At 37.0% G+C, this 20,501-nt stretch overlaps 2 protein-coding genes across 11 annotated transcripts in view; one reads left to right on the top strand and one right to left on the bottom strand.

Annotated features, from left to right (window-relative positions):
* The window catches only part of LOC115621826 (tropomodulin), a 103,803-nt gene that overhangs the window by 39,532 nt on the left and 43,770 nt on the right, over positions 1 to 20,501 (bottom strand). The window lies entirely within an intron of this gene.
* On the top strand, positions 1,304 to 17,934 carry LOC115621827. The gene is made up of 3 exons (XM_030515635.1): positions 1,304 to 1,353; positions 7,281 to 7,601; positions 15,596 to 17,934. Exon 3 carries the CDS (start codon positions 15,968 to 15,970, stop codon positions 16,112 to 16,114), a length of 147 nt encoding a protein of 48 aa, XP_030371495.1. The 5' UTR covers positions 1,304 to 1,353; positions 7,281 to 7,601; positions 15,596 to 15,967; the 3' UTR covers positions 16,115 to 17,934.

Below are 20,501 nucleotides of genomic sequence, written 5' to 3'. Positions count from 1 at the left end.
CATTTGCTGACAGTAATAGTTATATTCATTTGAGCATTATGTGCATTTAAAGGATTTCTAAAAATAAAAAAATAATTTACTTCCATAATTGGTTTAGTTAGATCAGGTCTAGTTTCACTATTTTAAGGGCTTGGAGAAGACTTTGAGTACTAAAACTGATGGCTACACTTATTGATTGTCCTTTAAGTTGTATTTTATCGAAGAAAATATTAAACAATGGTTTTCTAGGGCACAAAGATATCAACACTTTTAACAAATTCTGTTTTTGGCTTCAATGTAGAAGATGAGTTCAAATAAATACATGCTTGCATTTAATTGACAATTTAATTTAATTTAAGCTTAATACTAAACTTTCCATTGCATTATGTCAGCAGTCAATCAGTGGCCGATTTATGTCATAATTTAGTTAGCTTTGTTAGATTTGTTGGCAGAATGATTCACTTTTTGTTTCTATTTAATAAACACTGGCCATTTATATTTCATTGTTTTAACTAAAACGAATATTTCTTTAAAAAAAAGTGGAAACTATTCATTTAATATTACTCGTTAATAGTAAAATGATAAGCGATTATACTTTTCTGCCATTTTGTATGTTTAAAATGTCAATTTCGTGTTAAGAAAAGTTATCAAATGTATAGAAATATGTCAGACTTATTAATTATTACTCTACATAATATCCTATCACTACACATCTCATTCCCCTTCTCATTTGCTGGCCTTAACAATTAAGCTTGCAATGCATGCGACAGATGTGTATGTCTATATCTATTAGGGATTATGTTCACATTGTAAAATCCCTTAAAATGTTTAATTATGGATTTAAATTCTTCTAAAGAACTTCCATCCATCATCTTAATGAAGCTTTCCAACGCTACAACGCATACAATTTTAACTTCAACGATTTAGTTTGCGTTTATATAGTAAAATCAAAATTGAATGAAATTTTGGGCGTTGTGCGACGCCCGTTGCCAAAATTTAGCAAAGGATAACAACAAGAATAGCAGGACTTAAGCGTTGCTCGACAGCAATTTCCGCATGCAAACTATTGACACACAAAAGTGTAAAAGTATATATCGCATGAGGCGGCAATTGTGAGGTTTCTTAAAGGACGGCATCCCGCCTGCCGGCAGGCAAACAAGTGAAAAATGCCAACAAACATTGCCGACAGGACGAATGCGCGCAGCCGAACGCAGCCAGTCCCGAATATCGGAGTGCCGAATGCAGGACTATAAAATGCGATGGCAGCCGCCAAACGAGCAGCAGAAGCGACAGCGACGCTGAAGCGAACGGTGCGTATACGCGGTACGAACTCTACAGTCTACTCAGTGCTGAATATTACGCATACGCCGCCTGGTACGCATTTAAATTTTGTTGTGCATTAATACGTGTATTGCTTAAAAAAAAAACCAAAAAATAAAGAGTTTAGGCGCGCTCGCTTGTTAGTGAAATTCCTGACCATTTTACGATGCCATGCCGTCTGCCTGCCCGCGGTAATTGAGGCTCCAGGTTGAAAATCGAGAGGAGGTTTCCTGCGACGCGCGCGTGATAAAAGCAAAGCACATAATTTAAGTGCCGCTCAGTCTACAGCTTCAAATAACAGCAGTAGCAGCATTAAAAGTGCGTGCCGGCGAGACATTTGTCCAGTGGTACGCCATGTGGCCGCTTCGTTTCACGGTGCGTATACGTGATGCTTAATGTCTTATGTCTTCTACCTTATGCCAGTACGAATGGGCCTATTTGTGTGCGCTTATGTTTGTGTATTATGTATGAATGAAATGCGCGCGCTAACTCGCTCGCATCTCTTGCCTCTGCCACATGTGAATGAATTTTGGTCTCGGATTGAGGACAGGGAAAGGAATAGGAAAAGGACAGCAGACCTCGCGTCGCAGACGCTGGCGCTGACGAGCACGGCTACTGATTTATGCCGCGAGTTTTGTTTGCCAGTTGCTGCCATTGTTGCCTTTAATTATATGAGCGTGTGTGCGTGTATTTGTCTTTGATAGCCACATTAGCAGACAAAAGTGTTTTGATTTTTCAACATGTGTGAGAAAATTAAAATGTTGGTGTAGAAATTTTACAAAGTACTTTAAATAGTTGGCATTCTTTGATATAAGTTGTAAATGAATGATTAACGAAAAGGTTAAATGTAAATGCAACTTGTTGTGCAAATTTTCCAAAGATTTTTGGTTGTTGTTTTTATTGATATTAACTTAATTTCTTGTCATAAAATAAAGTTTTGTTAAACATTAAATAAAATAAAAAAAATCAAAGAGGTCATATAATTAATAGAGGAGTTAACAGCAATTGAAGCCTCTGCTTTTATTAATATTGATTTGTTTTGTTGTCTTAAATTTTTAAAAATTTCATAAATATTGAATAGAATAAAAAAAAATGCAATTAAGTCATATAATTAAAGGAGTTGTCGGAAATTGAAGCCTCTGCTTTTATTAATATTGATTTGTTTTGTTGATTTGTTGTCATACATTTAATAAAATTTTGTTAAACATTGAATAAAAAAAAAAATAAAAATAAAAAAAATCATATAATTCATAGAGGAGTTAACAGCAATTGAAGCCTCTGCTTTTATTAATATTGATTTGTTTTGTTGTCTTAACTTTTAAAAAATTTCATATATATTGAATAAAATAAAATATTGAACAGTCAAATAATTAATACAGGATTTAATAAAAATGTCTGTTGTAAGCTGTAAATGCATTTTAAATGCCATGGCAATCGCCCATTTTTTGTTCTACAAAACCTTTTTTATATAAACTCTTTTATTAGCATATATTGAGAGATATAGAAATACTTTTTATTTAACCTATGTCGGTTGTGGCAGCGAGTGAAGAGTATTTTTAAAAATTTATATTTATTTATAATTATATTTCAAAATGAGTAATATGACTGCTAATTTATTAAACAAAACATTTATAAAAGTAGTTTTGTAAGCGCTTCGTTATTATTTTTATTTGTTTGTGTCCTACTTGTATTTCTACTTTGTTCTAACTGCAATTACAATAAAAAGAAATCACAAAAATATAAAAAAGCTTATATTATTTTTTATATGTTTATTTCTAGCTTATTGTATATTGTTTGTTTAATTGTGTGGTTTCTGAGTTTTGTTTAGATTTAATTTAAAAACAAACATATTTCCTAAAGCTGTCAGCAAACAAGCAATTAAGCATTGAATCAATCAATCATTTTTAAGCTTTCCCAGGTGTGTTCAAATAATTATATAAACGAGTGTTTGCATGTGTGTGTTTGTGTCCGTATGAGTGTCGTTGTGTCTGTTCCGCCTGTTATTTTATGGCTGCGTATTATGAAAACAAAGCACACCGTGCTCGCTGGCCCAACCAGATGCAAATAAAAGTATATGACTGAACATGTGTTTGAGCGAGTGAGTGTGTGTAGATTTATGTACATATGTGTGCATGTGTATGTGTGTGTGTGTGTGTGTGCCGAAAAAGGGATAATGCCAAGCCACGTCACATTTTGTAGTCTACGCCGCAGGATATTTAACACTTCATTGACTTTTGTTGCGCGCCGTGTGTTGCCTGCTTGTCAGTTGTTGCTGTTTTGTTGTTGTTGTTGTTTTAGCTGGTACCGTTGCTTCTGCTGTTGCCGTTTTGTTGTTATTGTTGCCGAGCTGCGTCCCTAATCATAAGTGTAGGTCTACCCTAAAAACATACTGTCCAGCACACATTGTGCAAAAAGTGACGTGCGCGCTTCTGTGACATTTCATTTGCATTTTGTTGGTTCTTGTTTTGTATTTGTTGTTGTTGTTGTTGTTGCTGCTGGTTCTGGTCCAAGGCTTTGAAATTAATGGCCCGCCACAAACTCTATGTTTTGTGTGTTAAGGAAAATGTTTGACAAGTTACAGGGCGTCCGTCACTCGTTAAAGTTCGAAGCTTCAAACTCTTTCAAAAAGCAGCCTAGTATGTGAGTAAATGAGTGTGTCTGAGTGACTCTCTCTGTGTGTGTGTGTGTGTGTGTGTGTGTGCTTGATGCAAATGTCAAGTGTGTCGATTTTATGGTAAGAAATCTTGATTGCATGTAACAAGCTGAGGTGGATGTGGAGAGGCTAGTATGTCGGGAAGACTCATCTACGCCATGCATGTTCGTTTGTCAGTACGTTCGACTGTATGAACCTCGATAAATTTTAATTCGTTATAGTTGGGGGCCCCATATTTGGCATGTACATTTATCTTAGTTGTTTGTCCCACTAGTTAATTGCATATAACAAGCTGAGGTGGCTGTGTAGAGTATAACGGCACGACCCATCTATGCCATGTATGTTCGACTGTATGAACATTGATATCTTTTAAATAATTACAGCTGCGAACCTCATATTTGCCATGTAGACATATCTTAGCGACTTGCCTCACTATTTACTGAAAATTAAACAAAAACAACAACGCTCTCTTGTTTATTAGGAGCCATAATATTTTTCAACTTCATTTCAATTGCGGTACTGCCTGGGGCGGGTAAGCATCATACATACTTGTACTTGTATATGTATTTACGAACCGGGCAATGCTCTGCATGATTTTATTTTCGAAGAATGTACAGCCGAAATGCTTTTGACCCTTCTGTGTTGGCCACATTGCACGTTCGCCCTCACATATGTATGTATGTATGTTGTGGGTGAGCGTAGCACTTTTGTTCTTGTTGTTATTATTTTTGTTGTAGCTGATGTTATTGCCTTTGCTTTGACGTCTGATTTATGAATGTTTTCATCATCATAGACGCAGTCATGCTGCCAGCCACAAAAGGACCAAAGGACGAGGCATGTGCCATGTTTTCGCATGTATTTATTTGGCATAACCTTTTTTCTTGTTGGCGTGTGTGTGTGTGTGTGTGTATTTGCCATTTTTTTGCTGTTATTTTTGCGTGCGTGTGTTACTTATTGTAATACGAAAGTCATGGCAGCCAGTAGCCACAATTTTAATAAAGCCATTTGGCAACATGTGCTGAGTGCAAAAACAACAAACAATTCAAGCCGAGCACTTGAAGCAACTTTTCAGCAGCCACTCGCGCCTTTCGCTCCACAAATCACACGCCTTAAAGCCATCAGTGTCCATTCATTGACTGACTGCCCCTGGCCTCTGGCCCATGGCTGATGGCTGGTGGCTGGTGGCTCTTGGCTGGCAGCCTTGGCTCTCTATTGCATTTTTAACGCTACAGTTGTGAAAAAGTTTGCTCGCCATCTTTGTTTAAGTAGACAGGAGCAGAGCACGCATCCGCCTCGTATTCCATTTGGCCCTATGCTTGTAATATTTTGCGCTCAAACTTTTTTAATGAGTTTTATAATCTTGGGCGTCTCGCATTTTGTTTTAAAGTGTGTGGCAGCCACGCCTGTTTCCCTGCTTCCCCGCCCCTTCCCACCCACATCCGTTCCATTCCACTCCCTTCCTTTCCAGCCTCCCATAATGCTTTGCGTTAAATCTCTTTAACAAATTGTTAAAATTGTAGTCTCAGCCACATTCCACATGCTACATGCGTCAAGGCTCAAAGTTCAGGTCCGTTCAATGTTTCATTTACTTCTTCGTTCCCCTCTGCCTCAGCAGCACCAACGGTACGATGTTGCTACAAAGCTGGCCCCGACGGCTATTTGCATGCCGCACGGCGAAATCCAAAACAATCAATGTGTTCTAAATGTTTTAACGAGCCGCACCGAACAGTGGCGAAATACCGGTATTCTTTGATTTTGTTTAAAACAGAATTTTCCTTAATTAATGGATATGTTGATTTATAAACTGAATCAATTGAGATATACTCGTATTTATGTATTCATCATCATCATCATCATCATTTGTTTTACGTTTAAAAGCATTTGCGGGCAATTTAGTTTATTATTTTCCGCTGAAAACAACTTTGTTTCATTTACCGATTAATAAATGAATATTATATTGCAGTGCAGAAATGTGTGGTTCAAGTGAATTGCTGCTTTTAAAATGAATTGAGGTTAAAATGGAATTATCTTCCACTTGTATTTTCAAATACTTTTTAAACTCCTAATACTAGTATTTAAACTAATAATATGCACTTATTGCTAAAATACAGGATGTAATATTAATTAGAGTTGTAAGTCCATAATGTAACAAACATTGTTAAGGTTGTGTCTGACAATTTAACAACGACGCATGCATTTTTTACAAAAATTTTAAAATGTTACAAAATTATTTTTTTAGCACGAAGCTCTGAATAAATAAATAAAATTCAAAGTGTTTGTTTTAAATAAATAATTTTGTTATATATAATTTTTTAATTAATAATTCAATTAATTTCAATTAAATTGCTTCAACAATAATCAATTTCAATTTACTATTGTAATGCAAATTTATTTATTTATTATTTTCATTTCATTCGTTTTTAATTTCTGCTCCTGTTAGTCAACACAAATAATAAAAAACCAAAACACTATTCTTTCCACATGTTTCTTCATTGAAATTTTCGAATGTTGTTTACTGTGATTGGGGTTGAAAATTCATTTAGTTCGCGATGGGGTGCAATGGGCATGATAAGCGTTTAATTGAAAACTCGCAGTGGCTGGGCTCTGATGGCTGCTCAAAGCGCCAATTGGATTTCTATACAAATACGCGCCAGTTGGCGCTGCCTGGCCGTTGTTGGCCTACAGAAATAAAAGTGTGGGTTCCAACTGCATGCCTTTTGATCTACGATGTTTCCTGCACTGTCAACGTTAACGTCAACCACATGCAGCAGGCATTGGAAATGGCAATACCATTACCAGCTCTAACACTTACTGGCACTTGCCGCTTGGCCATCCGTTGATAACCGTGTGCAGGCATGCGTGCCTTTTTAGACCATGACTCTTTTATTTGAAATGCCCTCAAACGAATTTCCACGCATGTGGTTGACTTTTATGAAAGTCGCTTTTCTGCATACATGTGTATGTGTGTGTGTGTGTGTATGTTCCGAGGGTCGCGCTCCACATTCCACACTGCATTCACATTGAATGGGTGCACAGTTTAACCTAGGCCCCCACACATGCTCTGAACTTTCTATGGAAATAAGTTTAATTATGCAAAATTTAAATTAAATTGTCAGCCACATGACTCAAAATATTTTGCACTAATTGAGAGGGAGCGCCGAGCCAAATTGTTGCAATTTCTAAATTGAATTGAGCAACGAAAATGAAAAATACCATTGATGTCACCTTTTTTGTGTTTAAAAAAACTGCATTTTTCAATGGCAAACATGCACGCAGAAACCCTTTTGAAAACCATATGATTAATTAAGCGGGTCAATAAAGCAGTCAGGTACGCATTTAAATTTTGTTGTGCATTAATACGTGTATTGCTTAAAAAAAAAACCAAAAAATAAAGAGTTTAGGCGCGCTCGCTTGTTAGTGAAATTCCTGACCATTTTACGATGCCATGCCGTCTGCCTGCCCGCGGTAATTGAGGCTCCAGGTTGAAAATCGAGAGGAGGTTTCCTGCGACGCGCGCGTGATAAAAGCAAAGCACATAATTTAAGTGCCGCTCAGTCTACAGCTTCAAATAACAGCAGTAGCAGCATTAAAAGTGCGTGCCGGCGAGACATTTGTCCAGTGGTACGCCATGTGGCCGCTTCGTTTCACGGTGCGTATACGTGATGCTTAATGTCTTATGTCTTCTACCTTATGCCAGTACGAATGGGCCTATTTGTGTGCGCTTATGTTTGTGTATTATGTATGAATGAAATGCGCGCGCTAACTCGCTCGCATCTCTTGCCTCTGCCACATGTGAATGAATTTTGGTCTCGGATTGAGGACAGGGAAAGGAATAGGAAAAGGACAGCAGACCTCGCGTCGCAGACGCTGGCGCTGACGAGCACGGCTACTGATTTATGCCGCGAGTTTTGTTTGCCAGTTGCTGCCATTGTTGCCTTTAATTATATGAGCGTGTGTGCGTGTATTTGTCTTTGATAGCCACATTAGCAGACAAAAGTGTTTTGATTTTTCAACATGTGTGAGAAAATTAAAATGTTGGTGTAGAAATTTTACAAAGTACTTTAAATAGTTGGCATTCTTTGATATAAGTTGTAAATGAATGATTAACGAAAAGGTTAAATGTAAATGCAACTTGTTGTGCAAATTTTCCAAAGATTTTTGGTTGTTGTTTTTATTGATATTAACTTAATTTCTTGTCATAAAATAAAGTTTTGTTAAACATTAAATAAAATAAAAAAAATCAAAGAGGTCATATAATTAATAGAGGAGTTAACAGCAATTGAAGCCTCTGCTTTTATTAATATTGATTTGTTTTGTTGTCTTAAATTTTTAAAAATTTCATAAATATTGAATAGAATAAAAAAAAATGCAATTAAGTCATATAATTAAAGGAGTTGTCGGAAATTGAAGCCTCTGCTTTTATTAATATTGATTTGTTTTGTTGATTTGTTGTCATACATTTAATAAAATTTTGTTAAACATTGAATAAAAAAAAAAATAAAAATAAAAAAAATCATATAATTCATAGAGGAGTTAACAGCAATTGAAGCCTCTGCTTTTATTAATATTGATTTGTTTTGTTGTCTTAACTTTTAAAAAATTTCATATATATTGAATAAAATAAAATATTGAACAGTCAAATAATTAATACAGGATTTAATAAAAATGTCTGTTGTAAGCTGTAAATGCATTTTAAATGCCATGGCAATCGCCCATTTTTTGTTCTACAAAACCTTTTTTATATAAACTCTTTTATTAGCATATATTGAGAGATATAGAAATACTTTTTATTTAACCTATGTCGGTTGTGGCAGCGAGTGAAGAGTATTTTTAAAAATTTATATTTATTTATAATTATATTTCAAAATGAGTAATATGACTGCTAATTTATTAAACAAAACATTTATAAAAGTAGTTTTGTAAGCGCTTCGTTATTATTTTTATTTGTTTGTGTCCTACTTGTATTTCTACTTTGTTCTAACTGCAATTACAATAAAAAGAAATCACAAAAATATAAAAAAGCTTATATTATTTTTTATATGTTTATTTCTAGCTTATTGTATATTGTTTGTTTAATTGTGTGGTTTCTGAGTTTTGTTTAGATTTAATTTAAAAACAAACATATTTCCTAAAGCTGTCAGCAAACAAGCAATTAAGCATTGAATCAATCAATCATTTTTAAGCTTTCCCAGGTGTGTTCAAATAATTATATAAACGAGTGTTTGCATGTGTGTGTTTGTGTCCGTATGAGTGTCGTTGTGTCTGTTCCGCCTGTTATTTTATGGCTGCGTATTATGAAAACAAAGCACACCGTGCTCGCTGGCCCAACCAGATGCAAATAAAAGTATATGACTGAACATGTGTTTGAGCGAGTGAGTGTGTGTAGATTTATGTACATATGTGTGCATGTGTATGTGTGTGTGTGTGTGTGTGCCGAAAAAGGGATAATGCCAAGCCACGTCACATTTTGTAGTCTACGCCGCAGGATATTTAACACTTCATTGACTTTTGTTGCGCGCCGTGTGTTGCCTGCTTGTCAGTTGTTGCTGTTTTGTTGTTGTTGTTGTTTTAGCTGGTACCGTTGCTTCTGCTGTTGCCGTTTTGTTGTTATTGTTGCCGAGCTGCGTCCCTAATCATAAGTGTAGGTCTACCCTAAAAACATACTGTCCAGCACACATTGTGCAAAAAGTGACGTGCGCGCTTCTGTGACATTTCATTTGCATTTTGTTGGTTCTTGTTTTGTATTTGTTGTTGTTGTTGTTGTTGCTGCTGGTTCTGGTCCAAGGCTTTGAAATTAATGGCCCGCCACAAACTCTATGTTTTGTGTGTTAAGGAAAATGTTTGACAAGTTACAGGGCGTCCGTCACTCGTTAAAGTTCGAAGCTTCAAACTCTTTCAAAAAGCAGCCTAGTATGTGAGTAAATGAGTGTGTCTGAGTGACTCTCTGTGTGTGTGTGTGTGTGTGTGTGTGCTTGATGCAAATGTCAAGTGTGTCGATTTTATGGTAAGAAATCTTGATTGCATGTAACAAGCTGAGGTGGATGTGGAGAGGCTAGTATGTCGGGAAGACTCATCTACGCCATGCATGTTCGTTTGTCAGTACGTTCGACTGTATGAACCTCGATAAATTTTAATTCGTTATAGTTGGGGGCCCCATATTTGGCATGTACATTTATCTTAGTTGTTTGTCCCACTAGTTAATTGCATATAACAAGCTGAGGTGGCTGTGTAGAGTATAACGGCACGACCCATCTATGCCATGTATGTTCGACTGTATGAACATTGATATCTTTTAAATAATTACAGCTGCGAACCTCATATTTGCCATGTAGACATATCTTAGCGACTTGCCTCACTATTTACTGAAAATTAAACAAAAACAACAACGCTCTCTTGTTTATTAGGAGCCATAATATTTTTCAACTTCATTTCAATTGCGGTACTGCCTGGGGCGGGTAAGCATCATACATACTTGTACTTGTATATGTATTTACGAACCGGGCAATGCTCTGCATGATTTTATTTTCGAAGAATGTACAGCCGAAATGCTTTTGACCCTTCTGTGTTGGCCACATTGCACGTTCGCCCTCACATATGTATGTATGTATGTTGTGGGTGAGCGTAGCACTTTTGTTCTTGTTGTTATTATTTTTGTTGTAGCTGATGTTATTGCCTTTGCTTTGACGTCTGATTTATGAATGTTTTCATCATCATAGACGCAGTCATGCTGCCAGCCACAAAAGGACCAAAGGACGAGGCATGTGCCATGTTTTCGCATGTATTTATTTGGCATAACCTTTTTTCTTGTTGGCGTGTGTGTGTGTGTGTGTGTATTTGCCATTTTTTTGCTGTTATTTTTGCGTGCGTGTGTTACTTATTGTAATACGAAAGTCATGGCAGCCAGTAGCCACAATTTTAATAAAGCCATTTGGCAACATGTGCTGAGTGCAAAAACAACAAACAATTCAAGCCGAGCACTTGAAGCAACTTTTCAGCAGCCACTCGCGCCTTTCGCTCCACAAATCACACGCCTTAAAGCCATCAGTGTCCATTCATTGACTGACTGCCCCTGGCCTCTGGCCCATGGCTGATGGCTGGTGGCTGGTGGCTCTTGGCTGGCAGCCTTGGCTCTCTATTGCATTTTTAACGCTACAGTTGTGAAAAAGTTTGCTCGCCATCTTTGTTTAAGTAGACAGGAGCAGAGCACGCATCCGCCTCGTATTCCATTTGGCCCTATGCTTGTAATATTTTGCGCTCAAACTTTTTTAATGAGTTTTATAATCTTGGGCGTCTCGCATTTTGTTTTAAAGTGTGTGGCAGCCACGCCTGTTTCCCTGCTTCCCCGCCCCTTCCCACCCACATCCGTTCCATTCCACTCCCTTCCTTTCCAGCCTCCCATAATGCTTTGCGTTAAATCTCTTTAACAAATTGTTAAAATTGTAGTCTCAGCCACATTCCACATGCTACATGCGTCAAGGCTCAAAGTTCAGGTCCGTTCAATGTTTCATTTACTTCTTCGTTCCCCTCTGCCTCAGCAGCACCAACGGTACGATGTTGCTACAAAGCTGGCCCCGACGGCTATTTGCATGCCGCACGGCGAAATCCAAAACAATCAATGTGTTCTAAATGTTTTAACGAGCCGCACCGAACAGTGGCGAAATACCGGTATTCTTTGATTTTGTTTAAAACAGAATTTTCCTTAATTAATGGATATGTTGATTTATAAACTGAATCAATTGAGATATACTCGTATTTATGTATTCATCATCATCATCATCATCATTTGTTTTACGTTTAAAAGCATTTGCGGGCAATTTAGTTTATTATTTTCCGCTGAAAACAACTTTGTTTCATTTACCGATTAATAAATGAATATTATATTGCAGTGCAGAAATGTGTGGTTCAAGTGAATTGCTGCTTTTAAAATGAATTGAGGTTAAAATGGAATTATCTTCCACTTGTATTTTCAAATACTTTTTAAACTCCTAATACTAGTATTTAAACTAATAATATGCACTTATTGCTAAAATACAGGATGTAATATTAATTAGAGTTGTAAGTCCATAATGTAACAAACATTGTTAAGGTTGTGTCTGACAATTTAACAACGACGCATGCATTTTTTACAAAAATTTTAAAATGTTACAAAATTATTTTTTTAGCACGAAGCTCTGAATAAATAAATAAAATTCAAAGTGTTTGTTTTAAATAAATAATTTTGTTATATATAATTTTTTAATTAATAATTCAATTAATTTCAATTAAATTGCTTCAACAATAATCAATTTCAATTTACTATTGTAATGCAAATTTATTTATTTATTATTTTCATTTCATTCGTTTTTAATTTCTGCTCCTGTTAGTCAACACAAATAATAAAAAACCAAAACACTATTCTTTCCACATGTTTCTTCATTGAAATTTTCGAATGTTGTTTACTGTGATTGGGGTTGAAAATTCATTTAGTTCGCGATGGGGTGCAATGGGCATGATAAGCGTTTAATTGAAAACTCGCAGTGGCTGGGCTCTGATGGCTGCTCAAAGCGCCAATTGGATTTCTATACAAATACGCGCCAGTTGGCGCTGCCTGGCCGTTGTTGGCCTACAGAAATAAAAGTGTGGGTTCCAACTGCATGCCTTTTGATCTACGATGTTTCCTGCACTGTCAACGTTAACGTCAACCACATGCAGCAGGCATTGGAAATGGCAATACCATTACCAGCTCTAACACTTACTGGCACTTGCCGCTTGGCCATCCGTTGATAACCGTGTGCAGGCATGCGTGCCTTTTTAGACCATGACTCTTTTATTTGAAATGCCCTCAAACGAATTTCCACGCATGTGGTTGACTTTTATGAAAGTCGCTTTTCTGCATACATGTGTATGTGTGTGTGTGTATGTTCCGAGGGTCGCGCTCCACATTCCACACTGCATTCACATTGAATGGGTGCACAGTTTAACCTAGGCCCCCACACATGCTCTGAACTTTCTATGGAAATAAGTTTAATTATGCAAAATTTAAATTAAATTGTCAGCCACATGACTCAAAAATATTTTGCACTAATTGAGAGGGAGCGCCGAGCCAAATTGTTGCAATTTCTGAATTGAATTGAGCAACGAAAATGAAAAATACCATTGATGTCACCTTTTTTGTGTTTAAAAAAAACTGCATTTTTCAATGGCAAACATGCACGCAGAAACCGCTTTGAAAACCATATGATTAATTAAGCGGGTCAATAAAGCAGTCAGGGTTAAGAACGTAACATTCTTAAATTGCTAAAAAAAGTTAATTTAATTTTCCAGCAGAAATAATTAAATTTAAACAAGTGTGAAATTGTTGCATGTCTTTTTTGCATTCCTCAACTGAAACCGATAACTCTGCATAAATATTTGTAAGCAACTTCGATTACATACTAACGCCAATGTTTGAACAATTGTTAAAATTTCGATTTATATACAAACATAGTGTAAGAGACAGAGAGAAAAATAAGATGGAGCTCACAGATGAGAACAGACCTGAATAATAAAATACCTAATAATTTTCCACAGGCAAATATTTTCATATTCCACTGTTTAATTCCTCATTCTCCTTCGGCTATCGTGTGCGTGAAGTGATTTAAAATTCATCGAAAATATTGTATTAGCTAATTGGCTTAAGAGTGAAAATGTTGTGATCTCCAGCAACAGTCATAGCAACAATGCAGCAACAAGAAAATGTTACAAATTCTTGCTTGCAACAATATCTCCGTTTGCAGCAACATTTAATGTTGCGAGCTATGTTGGGGAAGCAAGCTAATCGAAAACTTTTCCTTTTTCAGAATTCAAAATTAAAAAGCAAATGAATGTGAAAAGCCTTTACCTCTTATTTTAGTTAAAATAACAAATTTCATTCAATTCTTTAAAATGTTTCAACTTGCCTCTTTTTAGGAACATTTGTAGACAATTTAATTGAAAATAAACAATTATTGTGCCTTTAATTGAAATAGTATTTTTCTTCAGTGCATACACATGCTTTTTATTCATTTATTTCACTGCATGACAAACGCCCATTTTAATTATTTATTTATTTTTTGTTTTGCACTTCCTTTGGTAAATTTCATTCGCTTTGATTTATTTGCACGCTTTGTTTGCTCCCCATCTTTTATGCCCGCAACAAACTTTTTGCATATTAATGCCCACATAACGAGAATGAAATGGTAAAAAAAATATACTACATATTGGGGGGAAACAGACAGCACAAATGTGAATACAAATGCTGCGGCAATAATAACTACAACAACAACTAGCATAACAATGGGAGCAGCAGCTGCTCTGCAACATGAAATGCAATTATGCAACATGTGTGCAAGTACGAGTAGATAAGCGTTTGTGTGTGTGTGTGTGCGTGTGTGTGTGGAGTGTTCTGATTCCTCGCGATGATGAATCTTTGCGCCCAACTCGTTGGACTGCAGATAAAGCTGCGTATGCGTAATGGCATTGTCTGTCTGTCTGTCTGCCTGTCGGACTTACTGACTGACTGCCTGTATGTCTGCCTAGCAGGCAACAGGAGGGAGAAAAGGATGTAGATGGTTGTGAAATATCCTCGCGCATGTTATAACAGGCACAGAGCATAAAAGTGTAAGGAATTTGAACAATGTTGTGCCAGTTGTCGAGCTTAATGTGCGGCGGTCCTCCAGCATCCAGCGCTCTGTGTCCTGCTAACGTCCATTGTCGCTTATCCTCGGATAGCTGTAAGGGCTGAGGCATTTTTCAATGAAATTCCATGGCATCTTATGTTGGTCTACTGGGACCCAAGAGATTTTGACACTCCCAAGCACCCTCACACACCCTCACATACACACACCCCACCACACACACACACATACGAACTTAAATTAACTTTAACTGTAACACTGCTGCTCTCCACTTTGGGAAAAACACGCAAAAACTTTGATCTTGTGCTAAATATTTGAAGAATTGGACGTCTTGAAATCCATTAAATGCCAGCTTGTTTAAGTAGATAACGACAGGTTCTATATACGAGTAATACATACAACTGGTGTTAAGTAGTAATTGACTGTATCTCTAGCATACTACTGTATATAATTGCAATGCTTATCAGATCTAAAGTTGCATCACAGCTTAACGAAACTATTTAAAATAAAATCGTTATATCCGTCTAATATCAAATAGCAGTGCATTTGTGCATTGTTTGTTTGAGCACCGCTCCAGCTATTTCTAATTATGTAGTATTTTTCAGAGATTTCCTTCCTTCGTTTTCCTCTTTCTGTTGTCTTAGAACATGGAATTGAAAAGCAGGGATTAAATTGATTTCTAATAGTCAGTGTACAGTGTCTTCTTCTTGAGTCTAAGAAGTGGTGACACTAAAATATCCAATTATATTTTTTTTTCTTTTCTCATTATTTATTTATGTTAACATAATTTTATAATATTTCAATTGTAAAATATTTGTAAAAACGTATTTAAATGGAGACAATTATTTTTTCAGAGGATAAGAAAGGGTTCCTTGCTTAAGTTATTTAGCGTCAAAGCATTTGTATTAATAACAATTTATATCGAGTAACATACATTTTAAAATTAATTTTATTTTGAAAGTGAAAAAGTTTTTTAACAGTGTAGCATGCTGGCTCTTATCCATTGCAGTTCCCTGTGAAGCGCTGCTGGAGCAGCAGAAGTAACATCAACAGCACCGACAACAGTCGCCACAGCTCAGGGCAATGAATTGGAGGCATTGCAGGCGACAGAGAGAGGCACGCTTACCCACACAGAGACAGAGACAGCGACAGCAACAGCAATAGAGACAGAGAGACACTGAATGCACAGCAGGGGGGGCATGCAACTTAAAGTGCTCGCTCAGTACTGGCTGAGTGCCACATAGCAAGCAGTAGCAGCAGCTGCAGGAGCAGGAGCAGCAGCACAAGTCCAAGTGGAAGTTGAAGCTGTGGAGACGACATATTTAGACGTCTATAGCAATATAAACAAGAGCTTGGACGCCGCAAGCTCTCGTCGCACGTCATGTTGCGCGATATCTTTCTGTATTTGGTTCTAATCGTTTTATTTTGCTTTATTTTCATGGCGCAGTTAATCGTCAACGTTTACGCGTTTCAACGTCAGCCGACTCCGGCACAAAAGTCAGAGCGCAACGAAATTATATTTGTCTAACAGCAACAGCAACAGCAACAAGAAAAAGGAGAATATAAGAAACCAGAGCCACTAAAAGCAGCAGAGCAGTAGAATCCGTGGTAGAAGACAAGGAAGGCAAAAGTCAAGCGATGGCAGCTTCTTGGCCTGCTTGTGGTTTCTATTTAATGAAGCCAAGTAGTAGAAGGTGCGGGCAAGTCAAGCTGAAATCAAAGAAAAGTCGCGCCTGTCGGCGTCGAGATAAAGCCGTCGTGGCAGTCGCGGCCACAGCAGAAGCTACAACAACGGCGTCGCAGAACTAAGAACTGTTAAACTAGGTTGCGCGCTAATTAGTAACGGTAGTCTTGGGAGCTCTGTCATGAATGCATAGTATACACACACAAACACACCAGCACACCAATACACACACCCAGACATACAACAATGAAAGTTGACTCAACAATAAACCGCGTTGAAGGCGCAGAGAGCAAAAAATCGCACAGCGAATTGTAAAAGATGCAAATGAACAAAAGTTTAAGCACAAAGTTATGCAAAAAATAGCAGGCGGCGACGAGTAAAAAAGAATAACGGACCGAAGCGCGCAAAACGCATTCATTTAAAAATGATTTTGTTTATCTGCCACACCCACAGCAGGGGCGCGTATTTCATTTTATAATTAAGCCGTACAGCCCAGCCCAGCCATTGTTATTGCCATTACTGCTGCTTTTGTGGCTTTTATGCTGTGTGGCAGATAAAGGTACATACATATATACATACATGTATACAAGAGTATGTATGTATATGTTTATTATAAATAACTATGTAATTAATTTCAACAGCCGCACAGCAAACTTTTTAAACCACAACGATACAAGTATAGTCGTCTCTGGCTCCCAACGAGAGCGAACAATTTCTGTTGCCTACTTTTCGGCTGCGCTTGAAAAGCGCATTAACATCGAAGCCTCGAGCTCTCGGGCATAAGTACTTAAAGTACTTAAAATGCTTACATTAGCTTGCCTAATGCAGTCATATGTTGGCTATAAATATATATATATGTGTGTGTGAGTGTGTGCGTGTCGATTGGCCAATGTAATGGCTGGCAAGCACTCACTGGCTGCGGCGTTGAGGCGTGGCGAATGGCTTTACTTTTTATTGATTTCTAGTCGTGAACACTTACTCGCCTTTTCCTTTTTTTTTTTTTTTGATTCAGTCTCTTGCCCCTTTCATTTTTTTTTTTTGTTTTGGCACACCGCACAGTTTATTGTTTTCTTTTGAGCTTCGGTCGACCGACCATGGACAGCACTTGAACAGTGAAATATACACACTTGACCCCGTTCGCTACGACTGCGACTGCGACTGTATGTGAGCTTTCACAATAGGCTTGGCCATTTGGGATGGCGGGTCGGCTACCTCTTCCCACTCCCCCAAAAAGCATTTAAATTGACAGCGTGTGCTGAGCAGGAAAAACTTCAAAGTGTGGTTACATTTTTCGCAAGGAACCCTCAAACCACTTGCTCTGAGTGCTGGCCTGCGTGTGCTCAAGTGCGGGCAGGAAATTTAAGTTTTGATCAAAATTCGCTAGAAACACACATGCACACATACATACAGGCTTATATTTACGAGTAGATATGTACTCGTATATTGATGTGTGCAAAGTTTTTGCCACAAAGATTTGATATTCATTTAATTGCAACCCTACGCATGTTTGCATTTGGGAGCGGGCTAAATTACAATTTCTAAGGAATTTCACAATTAAAAGTTTGTGCTGCAAAGTGCTTGGCTAACATTTCAGCAATTAATACTCTGTGTTTATGCTTCTGTTTACATCTTAAATAAAAGCCGGCAATTTGTATACTCGTATGCATGACACTAAGCTCAAATATCAAAACCGATTCAAAATGTAATTAACCGAAACAAAAACATTACGCATATGCATAATTAAACATTTACAACTAAAAAAGGAATAACGAACATTTTATGAATTATTAACGCATACATTCGAACAATAATAGTTTTAGTTACAAGTATACATATTTACTAAATATATACATACTATATACATAATTGCATGCATATACATATGTAGCAGCTAAGACTTTACGATTTCAAGCGATGGAGCGTGAGAAAGGTGCGAATACATGTAGTTAGAGCTGAACAATGAAATAAATAATAAATTATTTAACGAAAATGATAACGAACTAATAAAATACATAAATGTTTTAAAACCGAAATCTGCTGTGTGTGTCATTTATTTGGAAGAAAGCAACAAGCAAAAAAAAAAGTAAATATTATTTGTGTCTCATTGTGGAAATTGTGGAAAACAAAATAAATAAAAATATTCGATTCGTGTATGAACCTAAAAAAATAGGGGTTTAAGATAGATCGAATACTATTATTTAATACTTGTAATTGCATTAAAGAAGTTAGTTGAAAGTTAGTTTAAACGAAACCTGTATTCTCTCATAGATACAAAATAAAAATCAACTAGAATTAATGCAAAGTTTTCAATAATTTATAGCTTATGATTACCCTTTTGTAGCACCAATTTTTGTTTACAACTTTCGATAATTGAAAATTAATCCAGCAAATAATATATTTTTTAGCAGTGCTTAGCGTTTTTTATATTAAATAATATGGATTAACTGCAGTTTTAGTTTCCATGCTTTTGAAAACCGCTTTAAACAGCGCTAGCTTTTTGGGTCTTGGAATATGAATTGTTGAATTACTTTAAATGCGTTTTATATTGAATTTGTTCAAATTTCAACAATAAAAACTAAATAAAGGTTTAGTATTATTTACATATTGAATATATCGACGAGAAACGAGCCAACTTTGTGTACAATAACTGCCTAGAAATGTGCATTAGTCTTGACGCATCATCTGTATAGCTCAAGCTTGAGGAAATTTATTGCAATTTCCTGTTTTCAATGCGAGTTCCTTCTCACTTTGCCAAATCATTGAAATGGCCCACTGAATGAATGACGCCGTGCACTCGATCCATCCATCCATCCATCATTTATGCGCAATTTCGTGCTGCGGCTGTCGTCCGTCATTCAATTGAAGATTTTCGCATGCGCCTTCAAAATATGAAGTGTAACATGCAAGAGGAAACTTAAATATGTTGGCCATTAAACCAACAACGAACAACCAGCAACGCCTGATTCGAACCAACGCCAAATAACAACAGAGCCATCAACAAAGAATGAACCGTCGCCCGTTCCTTGTCATGTCAGGCACAGTCGAAGTTCTGACTGGCCCGCCTGCCATGTAAGTTGAATGTGAAAACTTTTGGCATGTTGCCAATGTAAAGAAGGCACTGAAAAACTGAGCAAAAAAAAAAAACAAGCCAGAAAAGGAAAGTCGAAAGGCATTGTAGCGCTGCAACAGGCAAAAACTCTAGAGGAAAAAAAAATGCGCCTGCCTCTTTGGCCAACGGGCTGGCGTGCGCGCACCATTATGCCAAGCTGTCTGAGCCCTAAAAGTCCAACGACATGGCCAACAAAGGCAAAGACAACAACAGCAATAGCAACGTAGTTGCCAAATGGTTTTTTGTTATTGTTTTTGCACACTTGGTGTGTTTATTGCACGGCCAAGAGCGAATCGCGTGCAAGTCGCGCGCTTCTTTGCCAAATTTGGTCAAGAACTGTATATTTTTGCGGCCGTGTCGACATCGGCCCCACATAGTATATTGTGTGGGTGTGAAAATCTGTCTGTGGGTGTGTAATTGAAAAGCGCTTAAAATGTCGGACAGTTGGCAATTTCTCACAGTTTCGCGGCAGCAGCTGTAAATGGAAATTCTAGAATAGCATGACTCTGGCCAACTAATTCTCAATATTTATTTACGATTTCGATATATTTGCTGTCATTTTTATTTCTTTTCTTCACAATGTCAACATGCTCGCTGCTTTGATCTATGGCTGCCCAAGTTCTTTGCCAAAGTCACGTCCTTGTTCGTCGTTCATGTGAAAGAACAAAAATATTTTGCGCACAATTGAAATAAAAATCAAAACTAATTAGACACAAATTAATGAGCCATACAGAGACAGCAACCACTTCGCCCCCAACTTCCACACTCATATAGTACACACATACATACATACAAGTATATAGAAACATCGAAGAAAATGCTTGGGAAAAAGTGAAAATGACAAAGAATTTGGCAGCTTTGGCCAGCCTCTGATTTAGTGACTTCGAAAAGCAAGGCAAGTTAAGCAAGAAAAGCAAGAAAAGCAAGAAAAACGTGTACAAAGTATTGCCTTTTGCGCCCGTCGACCAAATGCAACATAAATTATGCCGACACGCAGCTAAACAAACATAAATATATGTACATACAACTAATAAATAAACAACAATAATCTTTTCATCCTTCACCTTTTGTTTATTTTTATTACACGAAGATGAACGATTTTCAGGCACTCTTTTCTCGCTT

The sequence above is a fragment of the Scaptodrosophila lebanonensis genome, unplaced genomic scaffold, assembly GCF_003285725.1.
Source record: "Scaptodrosophila lebanonensis strain 11010-0011.00,11010-0021.00 unplaced genomic scaffold, SlebRS2 tig00000024-arrow-pilon, whole genome shotgun sequence".
NCBI lineage: Eukaryota > Metazoa > Arthropoda > Insecta > Diptera > Drosophilidae > Scaptodrosophila > Scaptodrosophila lebanonensis.
This window is presented reverse-complemented; position numbering and strand designations above follow the sequence as displayed.

Coding starts and splice junctions, on each gene's coding strand:
- LOC115621827 (XM_030515635.1), top strand. CDS start 15,968: ATGTTGCGCGATATCTTTCTGTATTTGGTTCTAATCGTTTTATTTTGC.